Source organism: Glycine max, chromosome 13 (assembly GCF_000004515.6).
Source record: "Glycine max cultivar Williams 82 chromosome 13, Glycine_max_v4.0, whole genome shotgun sequence".
Lineage (NCBI taxonomy): Eukaryota > Viridiplantae > Streptophyta > Magnoliopsida > Fabales > Fabaceae > Glycine > Glycine max.
The window spans coordinates 1272412-1288321 of NC_038249.2; the positions used below are offsets into that span (position 1 = coordinate 1272412).

Here is a 15910-nt window from a genome sequence, read left to right on the forward strand (position 1 = left end):
CACGATTTCATTGTGTAATTGTATACTTGTATAAAGAAATCCTATATTTATTCTATATGTTTTTTCACCTCCAAAAATACACAATAAAAATATGATCTATCATATGCGTATGCAACAAATCATATTTTTGTTGTGCCTGTTTTTCCACCCAAAACACGATTTCATTATATATTTGCACAACAAAATCATGTTTTAGTGGAAAGGATATTTTTGGAAATAAGTAAAAAGCCATCCATATGGGTGGTGAAAAAAGTGGTGGAGAACAACAACTCCTTCTCAGCTTGTCAACAATGCACGCTTAAAATTAAAACAGAGGTAGCTAAATAAAAACAAAATTTAAAGGAAAAGACCATAAATTAAAGATTCCTAAATTCTGGAGGCGTGTTTTGATTATCAGAAGACCAAATCGAGGAATCCGGAAAGGGAAGGAGAGAGTGGTTTCGTTCTTCCCTTTTCGACTCCTTTCAAATTGTTCCTTTTTCATTTCAATTCGCATAGAATTCTTTTCCTTCTGATTTGATTAGATTAGTGAAGATGGGAATGAAACAAGTCATTAAAAACCTCGACGCCTTTCCTCGCGCCGAGGATCACTTGTTGCAGAAAACCCAATCTGGGGCTCTCGGTAATTTGTATTCTTCTTTCCCAAATTTTTCTTTTTTAGTTGATTATTTGTGACTTTTCTTTAATTTAATTTAATATTGCATCGTCGTTATGGTGGTTGCAGTATCCGTAATTGGTTTGATTATAATGGCCACATTGTTTGTGCACGAGCTCGGTTATTATCTTACAACTTACACCGTTCACAAGGTTTTTCTTTCTTTCTTTTCAGACATAAGTTGAAATGGAATAAATGACAAGTTGTGGTGATTAAATCGGTAATTGAGAAATGGTTTTGACTTTTTGCAGATGTCAGTGGACTTGAAGCGAGGGGAAACTCTTCCAATTCATATTAACATGACGTTTCCTTCTTTACCTTGTGATGGTTAGTTAGCTAGAGCGCTCTTTTTTGTCTATTTGAAATTGCTATGAGCTTTCTTTTGGGTTTCAATGTGGTGTTGTGTCTTTGCGGGCAGTTTTGAGTGTAGACGCCATTGATATGTCGGGCAAGCACGAGGTGGATCTTGATACGAACATATGGAAAGTAAGTTGGTTAGTAGTTCATAATAATGTGCCTCGTTTGAAGTGTTTAGAATGTCTAGGAGTGTGTGTTGAGATGTAGTGATTGTTTTTTTTTTGCACTGCAAAAATATGATTGTATTAATAAAACTTCAGTACTAGATGTACTGAAGAGGTAAGTAATTACACAGGCATAATCTGCCAAACCCAGCTACAAAAAGAATCACATAAGATAACAACCCTATCCTCACACACCCCTAGGACATTTCTGCCTTCAGCCTAGTAGACCATTGGTTAAAGTGGATATGGGAATTTTTCTCCATGCCATTTAACCAAGACCAAGTGTGAAATAAAGTATATCATTGAAATTTAGTGTTATGTCATAGCTTGAAGTTTGTCATTTAGATGTAGTGATATGTATGTCATTTGAAATTTGAAATGTCTAGGAGTGTGTGGTGAAATTTGGTGATAGTATCTTGTAATATATCATGGAGATGTGGTTATATGTGTTTTGAAGTATGTCAAAGGAGCTTCATGAGTAGGCCTTGATTTTTTAGATGAGTGCCTGCCACACTCATATTGTTGGATATTCTGATGCTAATTGGGTGGGCTGCCCTACTGATAGAAGATTCACTTATCACTTATCAGTATTGTTTCGTACTGGTCAATAGCCAAGAAAGCGATGCTATTGCAGTGTGTTGCAGTAGCGTATTATTGTAGCCGTCTCATTATTGAGAGTTGTATTGATGCTTAGATTTTTCTGCTATTTGCTGATGTGCAGTTGTAGCAGTGACTACATCAACAATGAACAAAATATCCAATTTGTCCTCCCCTTGTCTTCATTGGTTGGATCTGTTTTTAGATTTTAGTATTTCATAACATTTTTTGCTTCAGAAGTTCTTTATAGTCAGTTTTTCGTCTGGTCTTCAAGCATCTCCTTGTTTTGGCAGTCACAGGCTTCTCTAAAGTCCTAGGCTTTTCTGGCCATTTTGCTCCCTTTTTTTACCTTTCCATGAAAGCATGACCCCCATGCTCTATGTGCAATAACTTCAGAGGCCTTTGCCCTGCCTATGTTTTGAACCTTAATTCTTGTGTTTGAACATATAGGCCCCTACTACGTTCAACCTACAAATTTGATTTAAGATGTTTGATTTTAATGATAAATTGTTTGACTTTGACAAAAAACTGTTCCAAAATGTTTAATTTCAATTACTTTTGTTTATTGCAACCTCTGGTAGTGTGTTTAGACTTTGTCTTTATGATGTTATTATTAGTGACAAATATCTTTAGTTTTGAGTATTTTTTTCTAGCATTTATGTGCGTGTTGTATGAATTACTTTTTTGTATTCATTATTGTTGTTACAGTGGCCTTCTTGCAAATATTGCTATGGCCTTTATTTAGTTTGTGGTCTGCTGGGTTAAGGGTTATGGGGGATTCTTGTAGGGCATTTGTGTTCTGTATTTTTGGACTCATGTTCCTGGAGACATTATCTCCTTCTTATCATGTAGTACCCCTGGTACTATTATTTGATTAATATATATATTATCTTTGCAGTTCAAAAAAAAAAAAGTGTCAAACTATAATATTAAACCACTGTCTCAACCACTCATGAACTCGTTTACTTAAAGCCACTACTTTTAAGAGCTTCAATTTAGGGAGATTATGCAAATGATGCTTAAGTATGAATTTTAAGTTGCTTTGCACATCCACTTGAACCCAATGTTCCTTAAGGAGGATCAAATACATGAGATAGATTGTCACTTTACAAGAGAGGAGATCCTGTTTAGAGACATCACTAGCTTTGTCAATTAAAAAAATAGTGGATTTTTAACTAAGTCCTTGGGCGGTTCTCAAATAAACATGACACATTATATGCTCTAGCTCGAGAGAGAATGTGGACAGCATTATTATGTTAATATGTATAGATTGATTGTATAGGCTAGAGGCTAACCAAATCATATACTAAAATGATCAAGAAATCATATAATTGTTTTTCTTAAATTAATTTGATAAATTCAGCCTTGTTGTGTAGTAAAGAGTAAAGACACATGGTTCATTATATGTTAAATGTGCACAGTGATTATTATTTTCTGTCATCTATCTGTTGTTTTTCTTTTTAAGCCTCATATGATTAATCATTATTTACACTATTTTGTTTGGACTTGTTGCAGCTTCGCTTGAACAGTTATGGCCATATAATTGGCACTGAATATATATCTGATCTTGTTGAAAAGGAACATACCAATCAAGAGCATGGTAATTTCTTGTTGCATTATGCGTATATATGATTTCAAAATTCCAGTTTAAAATTCCATAAAATTTATTTGGATTCAATTCATTTATTGAGTGTTAGGTTCATTTCTATTATATTTCTTTTGGATGATAAAGGGATGCTCTTCTCCAACTAGTCTTTCTATTTTGTTTTTGAATAATTAGTCATACATGTTTTGACTGAAGTTCTTACTTAAGAGCTAAAGGTTCCATGAGCAATTTCATGTCCTTCCAGAATTACCTGTTTTAGATGAATAGGCATATACTTGGTTATTGGTAACTGTTAGATATAAAAAATATTCATGTACTTATCATGTGAAAACCATTTATTCGCCTTCACCAAATATCTTAAAACTTTAGAGTGTTGATTTTTTTACCAAAATATTTCTTGTTAAACCTCCAGCTGGTTCTTTATGCTGATGAAACACTGGGGTAGCTTGGTTATCTCAAATAAATTTCATTGGACTTGTTTAGCACTGTCTCCAAATCTCTAATATTGAAGAAATTATTTCTACTGTATAATTTCACAAGTTGCAAGAGTGATAGCTCGGTATCTACATCTGCACTCATCATTGCAACTATTTTGTGATCCTCTCAGTACCCATGAATTTATATTTAAATTTAATTAAAATCATATTACAATTGAAATCCATGATAAAAAATAACTCCTTTTCGGAACAAGATATAAAGATATTATCTATAATCTATATTGTCTATAATAATCAACAAATAGTAGATAATGATAATAATTGTTTTGCTGAGAATTAAATTATAAAGATGCATGTGGAAAATAAATGAGTCAATGGGTCAAACCAGCGTCTGGAGCTGATACAAATCCCCAAAACATAAGCATGAAGCCAAAATGGCATAGTGCAACCAATGGGACAGACAAACAGCAAAGCAAAATATAAGAGAAACTTATGGAGGAGCTGGATGCCCATCTTAACAAAAAGTGGGCTTCTCTGATTGATGATGTTAGGGTATTGAAATCCCTAACAGCAGAGAAAACAAGAGAAACAGAAAATAGAAGAGTATACGGAAAATACTGGGAGCAAACTGAATTTATTCAAGAAGGAAACCTTCTTCCAAGGGAAAACCCTTTACAATTTCTAATTCTTCTCTCCCCCTTCCTCTAATGAGAATACTCTTATTTATAATATCCTAATCCAACTAATTGATAAAGATAAAGATAAAGATAGAATAATAAAGATTAGATGATAGAATAATAAAGATAAAGATAGAATAATAAAGATAGATGGCCCTAAAGATTAAGCTAATAACTAATTCGATCCTATCTCCCGTGTAGGGGCTTTCTTCCTTCTAGAATAGACCCTCCAGATAATTGGTCTATCTTGAGATCTAACAATACTCCCCTCCAAAGAATGAACCTTGTCCTCAAGGTTAAATTTAGGAAAAAATAGATTCTGAATCACATCCACATTCTCCCAAGTTGCCTCTTCCTCAGATTTGCCATGCCAACGAATCAAAACTTGACGTTCGACTTCATGCTGTTTTTGAACTTCTCTGATCTTCAAAATTTGAACTGGAAAGTATAGTTCAGCCTGATGTTCCAAGTCAGGGGGTAATTTTTCTTGTGCTTGATGATTTTCGAGGGCTCTTTTCAATTGTGAAACATGGAACACTGGGTGTATTCGTGCCTTCGAAGGAAGCTGTAATTGAAAAGTTACTGCCCCAACCTGTCTAACTACCAAATACGGACCGTAGAACCTAGCTGTTAATTTGGGATGCAATCGCGGAGGCATTGATCCTTGGCGATGTGGTCTGATTTTTAGATAAACCCAATTTCCAACGTTGATATCATGAGGGCGCCTGTGATTGTTTGCATGTTTCACCATGAGACTCTGTGCTCTTTCCAAATGATGCTTCAACTGCTTCAAAGCTTCATCTCTATCCATCAAGTCTTGTGCCACGACCTCCACCAAGGTCTCCCCGGGTATGAACCTAGTTATGGTTGGAGGAGGTCTGCCATAAACAATCTCGAATGGAGTGCTCTGGGCAGCAGTGTGGAAACTGGTGTTATACCAATATTCTGCCCACGGAATGAAATCGACCCATGTCTTTGGTTGCTCAGAGCTAAAGCACCGTAGGTTAGTTTCAACCGTGCGATTCAACACCTCCGTTTGTCCGTCTGTTTTCGGATGGTAAGCTGTGCTAATCTTCAATTTAGTTCCTTGCAATTTGAAAAGCTCCTGCCAGAAATTACTTAAGAAGGTCGGGTCTCTATCACTCACAATGGAAATAGGAATGCCGTGTAGTCTAACCACTTCCTTTGTGAATACTTCTGCCATGGAGTGGGCTGAGTATGGATGTTTAATCAAAATGAAGTGCCCATACTTGCTGAGTCTGTCAATCACCACCAAAAGTGCGTCATATCCCTTCGACTTTGGGAGTCCCACAATGAAATCCATGCTAATCTCCTCCCAAACAGCATTAGGGATCGGTAAGGGTTGCAACAAACCCATTGGTGATGATGCCTAGTATTTGTTGCGTTGACAGGTGTGACAGGCTGCCACAAAATCTGTTACTGACTTTTTCATTCCTAGCCAAAAAATGGATTGAGCTAACCTTCTATGAGTTTTGAAGATGCCTGAATGACCCCCAGTTGGGGTGGTATGGAATTCTGTCACATGTTGTAATTGGGTCAACTGAAGATGGTCAAGTTTTTGCTCCTCACCTTGAGTTGCTCCCTCTTGATCTCGGAGCAGGTTTGAATAGAAAAGTATCATGGCAGCAGCCTCAACATCTGAAGCCCTCCCAAAGACCTTCGCTGAAAATCCCTTCTTTTGCATGCTATAGTCTCCCTTGATTTGGGTGGGTGACCCTTGATAGCGAAAAGACATGGTAAGAGTCTTCCAATTGTGTTGTACCTCACCTAATGAAGCCAACCAGGTCATCCCGAGGATGACATCCACACCACCAAGATCAAACAAGAAAAAGTCTCCAGTGTAAACATAACCTTGCATCTTTAGGATCAGATTCTGGCAATATCCCTGAGATTCCTGTCGGTGTCCATTTCCCAGCTGAACCCCAAAACTTCTAGTAGGTTGAATCGGCCAGTTCATCCTTGAGATTAGGTCCCTCGCTACAAAGTTGTGACTAGCGCCACTATCAATCAGAATGGTAACCCCAACACCAGCCATTTCTCCCCATAGGTTCATGGTTTTTGGAGGCGTAATGTTCCGCTGGACCAGTTGAGATAATTCCATCCATTGGCAGTGGTATTGATCCCCCACTACATCATTGGTCTCCTCTGGTTCCTGTTTGTCATTCTCTTCTATGTTGTCGCCTTCGTCCTCCCCAAGGATAGTGATCCGCAGACTCCCTTCTGGACACTTATGTCCAAAACCAAAGGCTAAACCACATCTAAAACAGTGGCCCTCCTCTTTTCGTTTTAAAAATTCAGCGTATGGCAATTGTCTAGCTCCCTTGTTTCTTGAAACGGTGCCAGCACTGCCGGAATGCGGGTTATTTGATCCACACGAAGAAACCCCTTTTGGAGCTGTCATGATGTTCCGTGCTCCAGTAGTAGCTGGGCGTGCCTGGGATGCGCTATAATTGCTTGTTGTATTGCCTGCTGAACTCGCTGGGTTGCTAATCACGACGCTTCCCTTATGTTGAAAACGCAGATGAAAAAAAACCCTTTGAGAAGGAGGCTGACCACGAGCAAGGCGGACTTCTTCATCCACATCTCTTGCAATTTCCATGGCACGCAAGACCTCTGTCGGCCGGAAAGATCGCACCCTACATCGAATCTCCGGCTGGAGACCGCCCAAGAAGTATCCCAGCATCTGATCTTCTGATGGATCAGGGAATTGAGCCACCAAAATTTCGAATTCCCTCAAATAAACGTCCACGGACTCCTCCTGTTTGAGAGTTTTTAAACACTCGAAAACATTGCCCTTACTACCTTCACCAAAACGCTGAAGCATGAGTGGGGTTAAAGATTGCCAAGAAAGAGATGGATTGCGTTTTCGAATGAAACGATATCAGTGTACCGCCTCCCCTTCCATGCTAATGAATGCCAATCGAATCTTCTCTTCTTCTTTCACTTGATGTACTTCGAAAAAAATTTCAGCTCTAGCTATCCAAGACAGAGGATCTGTTCCATCGAAGACCGGTAGTTCCACCTTCTTGGTCCAAAAGCGTGGTTCAAAAACCACCTCAGATTCGGTATTGCTCTCTGACTTGGTATCGGAGGGGTCTTTCTGTAGTCGTTCCAGTTGCTGCAGTACGTGATTCATGATGCCTTCTACCCTCTGGATGCCGCCTCTGAGATCAGCTATGTCTTCTCCATGGGTCATCAAGGTGCGGTCTAAGGTGTCTAGATGTGAATCCATCTGGAATGGTAGAGGAAAGAGCAGGTCGAACCAATTGTTAGGGTATTGAATATCCCTAACAGCAGAGAAAACAATAGAAACAGAAAATAGAAGAATATACGGAAAATACTGGGAGTAAACTGAATTTATTCAAGAAGGAAACCTTCTTCCAAGGGAAAACCCTTTACAATTTCTAATTCTTCTCTCCCCCTTCCTCTAATGAGAATACTCTTATTTATAATATCCTAATCCAACTAATTGATAAAGATAAAGATAAAGATAGAATAATAAAGATTAGATGATAGAATAATAAAGATAAAGGTAGAATAATAAAGATAGATGGCCCTAAAGATTAAACTAATAACTAATTCGATCCTATCTCTCGTGTAGGGGCTTTCTTCCTTCTAGAATAGACCCTCCAGATAATTGGTCTATCTTGAGATCTAACAGATGAGATGCGCCATCCTTTGTGAGTTGACTCCCCAGTTTCTGACATCAAGTGCAAATACTTGTCTTGTGAGCTAAGCTCTTGCTGTACTGAAAAACCAGATCAAACTTCCCTCTTTCTCTCCACCATACAAAATTTACCCATTTATTGCTTCTTCTCCTAAAGGATCTCATTTATATTGGGATTGCAGACAGGGATGGCGGCCTACAGAGGGATGTGTTTCTTTGAAAGTGTTGTTTTCCTGTGCTGTTTTTGTGAGTTTTTTCCCGCCAGCCATAGCCTGAATGACCCTTAGTTGCTTTTGCCTCCAATGATGCTTCCAAAGACCCTCCAAAGGCTTAACTAACATCATCTTGCTGTCCGGTGCTGCTTTTAGGCTCTCCCTGTTCTGTTTTGATCTTGTTTGGTCTTTGGACCTCTATTCTGAAGGACCCTCTTGTTTGGATGCTGCCCCAGTTTATGTTTTCTGTGTCCCTCCTGCTGTTTGGTGGCTGGCTGCACTTGCTTTGCTGAACCTCTCTAGTTGTTTAGTGGTTCTGCTTGTTTCTGGATTGTTCTTACCCTAACCTCTGTTTTTGTTCCCATGTGCTATTAATCATATTCTTCTAAATTCAACTTGTAGATTAATTTCTGTTGTGTGGTGTTAAGGGCTAAACATTTGATTGTGTGTATCATATTATAATGACAAGTATAAAGTTCATCTTACAGTTACATTCTTGTGAAGTCGTTTTCTTCCCACTTACTGTCTAATAAAAACTTGTGAACAGATGATAATAAAGATCATGATCATCATCATGAGCATTCAGAACAGAAGATTCATTTGCAAAACCTTGATGAATCTACTGAAAATATTATCAAGAAAGTGAAGGAAGCATTAAAAAATGGGGAAGGATGCCGGGTATAAATTCTAAAATTACCATATATGAATTATTTTTTGTGAAATTGTGTCTGACCTTCAAAATTCTTAACATTTTCTTTAATGCTATTAATTCTATTGCAGGTTTATGGTGTTTTAGATGTTCAAAGGGTTGCTGGAAATTTCCATATTTCAGTACATGGACTAAATATATATGTTGCACAAATGGTAAAATATTATTATTTCTTCATTAATCTTACCTAAATATAGTGTTAAAAATTATGCATATGTAATTCATTGACTAGATTTGCGAAAGCTTACAGGTGTATGTATATTTAATGGCATTAAAGAAACTTTTAACTTGAACTAAGTCCAAAGATTACACTTCTTTTAATTGTTTTCTGAAGCTTTTACATTCTGTCCCAAATTTTCATTAATGAGTAAATAGAACATGAGAGTGTTCAAGTGTGGAAGTTACATCATAAGAGTGAATATCCTGCCAAAGCAAAAAAACAAGATTATGAGCCTTTATTATATATTTTGATTGTCCTATTGCATTGGAAAGCTTTACCTTGGTTGAGAGCCCTCATGTAAGAGGTGTCCTGTTAACTTTTCAACATGGATAAGGAGAAATCTGGTAGCTATGATGGCTTCACCACTGCTTCTTACAGGTCTATTGTGTTTCTAAAGAGTTACCTGATCTGTTTCTTTGGGAGTTTTATGACAAAGGGAAAGTAGAACTTATATGAATTTATTAATTGTGATTTGACATATTTTTTTTGTGGCATTGTAATATTGAGAGAGAGAAGTTACAATCTCAGTTTTATTACTGAGATAAACCTTCTGTTTTGGCTGAGTCAAAAGAAAGCTTTCACTCCTCAATACAACTGAATTGTAAAGGGTCAACTACAATGCTGTATCTCTGCATAAATAGTAGGGACTTCTGAAAACCATAACCAAGTTCAATTATTTGCAAATTATACCAATTTATACAGGGATAAATTTTCCATTTCTCGTCTTAATTAGGAATATGCAGATAAGTTTATTCCAATGCGACTTTTAGTAGCTTGAATGAGACCTTCCTGTCAAAAACTTGCTTAGAAAGATGCTCATCATATTCATGATTGCTGCATATCAGATAATTAACTCAGTTGTGATGGTTTTCTGCAGATCTTCGATGGAGCAAAGAATGTGAATGTAAGTCATTTCATCCATGATTTATCATTTGGCCCCAAATATCCAGGACTTCACAACCCACTTGATGACACAACAAGGATTCTGCATGATACCAGTGGAACATTTAAATATTATATAAAGGTTCGGGATTTAGGTTTCTTAAATAATCTTTCCACCTAGCTTAAGTAACAGTGCAGTTTGCTATGATTACTCCTCCAAACTCCTCTTATAGTTTTGAGATTGCTAATTTGTTTATTTTTCTCATCCTTTTTCATTACCTACATTGATTCTTTGACTTTCTGCTGATGAAAGGGGCTGTTAAATATTTGTTGTGTCCTCTTGGTTATTGAATATATGCTATATGGTAATAAAATTGCAAACGAAATTAAGATTGTGCAGACCTGAATAACAACATACTGTCATAATAATCCAACCATCTTTTCCTTTCTCCCTATATTTATTTTCTTCTTTCAAAACCTTGATAGTCTTCTGAGGTTCTCTTTTTCTCTCGAGTGTAGTTAGATCCAGTTCATCAAACACTTATAAAGTAGTCAAGAGGATTTTAGAGTGCATAGAAAGGGAAAAACTTGATCTGGATCAAGTGCAAGTGTCCCATAACAGTACCAAGTACCTACATAATATAACTTGCTTTCCGTTTCTTACCAATTGAAAACCCACAAATAAAAAAGCAATGAAAACACCAAGATCTAAAAGAATTCAACCCAAGTGAAATAGCAAGGTTGGATGTTAATTTATAGAGCTTAGTTTGATGCTTTTGGTCTGTGAATGTACGATGTTGAATTTTTGCTAGAAATATTTAGAGTTCTAGTTTTCTAAATTTGGGTCTTGTCTTCTGGATTTAGAGTCAATTAGATATTTAAATACTTTCAGAATTAGCTAAAATTGTATTACAAACAATATATTGTTTATGTTGAGAAAGAAGATAATCACAAGGAGAGACATGGGAGGAATTCCATGTGTTAAAATTACACTGCCGAGCAAATATTTTTATTTAGAGTGATAAATACAAGGGTAAGTCCAAATAATTTCAAGAATATGCAGTTATTCTAATTAACATAATAATTACATAGCATACTCTGCCCTAATACTATAATTGCATTATTTCCAACAGTTTAGTGTAAATTTTTTAAATTAAAATCAAGGATCAGTATATGATTTTGGTTTTAGCAGAGGTGCTATTTCTAGATTGCTCAATGCAATCACTCCATTAGATTTAAAGGCTGGCTTATATCTCCTCAATTTATAGTATTGGTCAGACTTTTTTCTTGACCAGCCACAATTAAATACAGTTTACTTTGAAAGCCTATGTTAGGATATAAGGAGAAGTAAAAGTTAGTTAAGATAGGTAGTTTCTTTCTCATTCCAATTCTAGGTTCCTAACTGCCTACTTCTCTTCCTTTAATCTGCTAAAGCAACTAGCAACTCCTGAAGTGAGAATTGAGGGTACTGTTAATAATCCTAGGGCAGCCCTCTATCCTAAGTACAATTTAGTGATTGTATTCATAATTCCAGCATCTTTCTTTGGTAAAATTCATAAATTTCTTAAACTGATGCAGGTAGTTCCAACCGAATATAGATATATCTCAAAAGAAGTTCTACCAACTAATCAGTTCTCAGTATCAGAATATTATTCCCCCATTAATCAGTTTGATCGGACCTGGCCAGGTTGGTTTTATATTTGACGTTGGCTTTGTTCATATTTTAGTCTAGATTTTGATTATCGTTTCCCATTTATACTTTGTATGCAGCTGTCTACTTTTTGTATGATCTATCACCAATTACTGTCACTATCAAGGAAGAGCGCCGTAGTTTTCTTCATTTTATTACTCGGCTTTGTGCTGTGCTAGGTGGAACCTTTGCTGTGACAGGTTTTGTCCTTAATTACTGATTCCGTACCATACTTTTTTTTCATATGATCATTATATCTACATGATTGACTTATATCTTGCTTGCAAAAAGTGAAATGTATAGAAAAGTTCCTGAGACATTATTTCTGTTGGTTTTAGCATAGTTCAAGTTATGACACATAATTTAGATAATTCAACTGTCGTTTAGTTCAAGCAGGAATTCAGGCTAAATTAGGTGATATAATTCCATCTCTAGGATTACAAAGTTATGATATGCTATGATATGATATTCATAAATAAGCTCTCAAATGTTGGGTTTTCTGGAGTCTTTTTGAACTAAAATTCTTCCTGCTGCGGTCTATTTTGTTTCTTTCATGTCTAAAACTCATTTATATCAAACAGGAATGCTGGACCGTTGGATGTACAGACTTCTTGAAGCTTTGACTAAATCAAAGTCTAAACGGTAGATCATGAATTCATTGCAATTTCTAGCAACTACTCTACGTCTCCAACCAAGGGGTTTCAGGCACTGTATGGAATTTGCTGCCACTAAAGATTAAAAAATATAGTGGTGGCATAGTTGAATCAAGCATTAACTTTTAAGCACGTGATCATACAGTTCCTTATATTGTCTGACATCAATGACTAAGAGATCTTAATCTCTTTTCTTTTGGAATGAATATTTTGGGTTCGGTTTTGACTGTAGACAGCATTGTCTTGTCTACCACACCTGTGGAATTTACTTTGTAGAACTCAAATTTTGAATATAGAGATGTAGATAGATTGTCTGTTTCTCGCTGTGCAACCCAACATTGGATTTTCCTGATTAAATTATCCTAAACTGCATGGAACCTGAGATTTCTGTTAGAGCACTTTGTCAAGTTTTCTCCTTTTCCATTAAATATACAGAAAATCGTTAGTGTTACTTATTAAGGAAATTTTGGAGTACTGCACATTTCTCAAAAGATAGTGGAATAATCAAGTCACGAAGTTTGGGTATACAGTTTAAACTTGATTTATACACAAAGTATAACCTTGGAGGGGACTTTCAAATTCCAAATAAAAGAAAGGGATTTGCTAGGGGCACCCAGCAGCATTGCTGGTGCACCCAACAAATTTCCAAAATGGCAAAAATGCCCTTCAGCGTTTTTGCCAAACTTCTTCCGTTGACACTCGCGGAAGAAATGTTCCGCGGGCATCCACGGAAGAACCTTCTTTTGCAACGGAAGAAGATGTGGAAGAACCTTCTTCCGTGAAACTATGCGGAAGAACTTCTTCTGTGGGTTGCCACGGAAGAAGGTTTTTCCGTGGGTTAATTAGTTAAATTATTTTGTTAATTTTAAGATTATTTGATATTAGTTAAATGATTTTTTCCTCTCACAAGTTGACCAATAGCCGATTCTTCTACGCACCACATGATATATGTCGGTCACTTTTTTCCTCAAATATTTTACAGTAAAATTCATTTTGGACTCCTCGTTCTTCAGAGTTACACACACTTCAGTCACACACTTCTTCCTCTCTCCATTTCTCTAACTCTGACCATGCAATTGGCGTTGGTCTCATTGCATTCTCTGTAGAAATGACGAACAAGGCCAAAGGAAAAGGCAAGGAGGTCGCCGGAAAAGGTTCTGCCGGCAAGCGTAAGGGCGCCTTCGACGATGACAAGACCGGTGGCGACCGAAAGAGAAACAAGCGAGGTGTCATTCAGTTATTTTTGACGACGAATTAAATGCCGCGCCAAGAAGGATGGACATGCCAGATAAGGGCCAGAGTAGCAGGTCACGTGTCGTCCCTCAAGAGGAAATGTTGGCCCGAAACAAACTGTTTTGAGTTTTGGACCTTCCGTTGCAGGCCGTGTTCGAATGCACTGGTGTCTCCTGTTATTTTTTTTGGATTCGTTGACGTGCAAACATGAGACAAGCCACCTTTGGAGAGTCTCACGGCTTTCCCAGATAATTTTAAAAAACCCCGAACAGGGGTACTTAGGCAAGTTTACATGGCCTGAAACTAACTTTTTTGAGTTTTGGGTCTTCCGTTGCAGACCCTGTTCGAATGAACCGGTGTCTCCTGTTATTTTTTTTGGATTCGTTGACGTGCAAACATGAGACAGGCCACCTTTGGAGAGTCTCACAGCTTTCCCAGATAATTTTAAAAAAACCCCGAACAGGGGTACTTAGGCAAGTTTAGATGGTCCGAAACTAACTTTTTTGAGTTTTGGGTCTTCCGTTGCAGGCCCTGTTTGAATGAACCGGTGTCTCCTGTTATTTTTTTTGGATTCGTTGACGTGCAAACATGAGACAGGCCACCTTTGGAGAGTCTCACGACTTTCCCAGATAATTTAAAAAAAACCCCGAACAGGGGTACTTAGGCAAGTTTACATGGCCCGAAACTAACTTTTTTGAGTTTTGGGCCTTCCGTTGTAGGCCTTGTTCGAATGAACCGGTGCCTCATGTTATTTTTTTTGGATTCGTTGACGTGCAAACACGAGACAGGCCACCTTTGGAGAGTCTCACGACTTTCCCATATAATTTTAAAAAAACCTCGAACATGGGTACTTAGACAAGTTTACATGGCCTGAAATCAACTTTTTTCTCAGACGACAATGACTGACGTGACCCAACAGTGAACGACGTGATAGGAGGTTGTTTTAGTTTTACGCTTCACAATGTAAAATAGTCACGGGTCTGGTAAAAGGGAAGCCATGTGCCTGGCTGAGCCATTTATATAAATGATAGATGGGGATGTCCATGGTACTCCACAGCAACTGGTATTCAGAGTTTGTCAAATTAATTTTCGATAAACAATGGCATTCTTAGGAGAGACTTCGTCCCAGACGATCGTGAACTCGAGGTTGACATTCATTTTTCCAAATGGAACCCTCATTCACAACGAGTGTGGGGTTTATTTTCAAAGTTCTAGTCTAGTGCCCATGCGAGCTATGCGATTTTTCAACTCTCAAAAGCAGAATACACAACAGTCTTTGGTTAAACAACAATCAAGTTGTGGATGAAATTCATTACCGGCGACCAGTGGAAGATACAGGTAACAACATTTACTTTGAAAGTATGCAATTGAAAAATGACATGGATGCGAACACCATGTTAATGTATAATGATCAATTTTCATTTGTTGGACCGATTGATTTGTTATGTACCGTTGGTAGAACAACAAATGCAATTTTAAACTTACTTGAACGCCCCAGCATTCCTACACATGATGCGGTTCTGTATTACAACGGAAGGTGAAACATGCCACGCCAAAATAACTTTGTGGGTTATGCGTTCACCAGAATAAATCCAAAAAAATTTGATATTCCAAAAGGATGTAGCATAGATCAACTGAAGGATTTGATCAAGCAAGTAGCACCTAAAGGGAATCCTCCTCATGGGATTCACGAATCCCAAGTTGTAAGGCGTTTGTTTTATCGACAACCTAGTCATTTGGAGTATTCTGAGAAAGTTTTAGAATTTGAAATTGTTGAGCTGAAATGTGACGACGACGTGCTAAAGGTGCTGGTAGAGTCTAATTACTAGAAACAATTTGTGCCAATAGAAATTTTGGCTCTCTTTAGTAAAGTGGTTATGGAAAATGAGGACGATGTGGTTACATCCTTGCGTGATTGAATGCTAGTTAAATGTTAGGTTGTTACGTGCAAATTAAATTTGTGTCCATGATGTTCTAGTCGATCTAATATGTCTTAGTGTGTCAATTTGTTATGTTTGTGACCCGTTTGTAATGTGTAGTATGTATCAAAAAGAAATAAAAGTTTTATTATCAACTTTTAGCAAAAAAATTTATAAGGAATAAATGTTTGTGACCCGTTCGTGCAAATTA

The 15910-nt window shown here is 37.2% G+C and overlaps 1 protein-coding gene across 1 annotated transcript; it reads left to right on the plus strand.

Moving 5' to 3' along the window:
* The first annotated feature begins 259 nt into the window (after window positions 1-259).
* LOC100788499 (endoplasmic reticulum-Golgi intermediate compartment protein 3) lies at window positions 260-12865 on the plus strand. The gene is made up of 11 exons (XM_003542120.5): window positions 260-622; window positions 725-807; window positions 907-982; window positions 1074-1141; window positions 3289-3373; window positions 8941-9071; window positions 9174-9257; window positions 10200-10346; window positions 11783-11891; window positions 11975-12094; window positions 12476-12865. Exons 1-11 carry the CDS (start codon window positions 535-537, stop codon window positions 12538-12540), a joined length of 1056 nt encoding a protein of 351 aa, XP_003542168.1. The 5' UTR covers window positions 260-534; the 3' UTR covers window positions 12541-12865.
* The last annotated feature ends 3045 nt before the right edge of the window (window positions 12866-15910 follow it).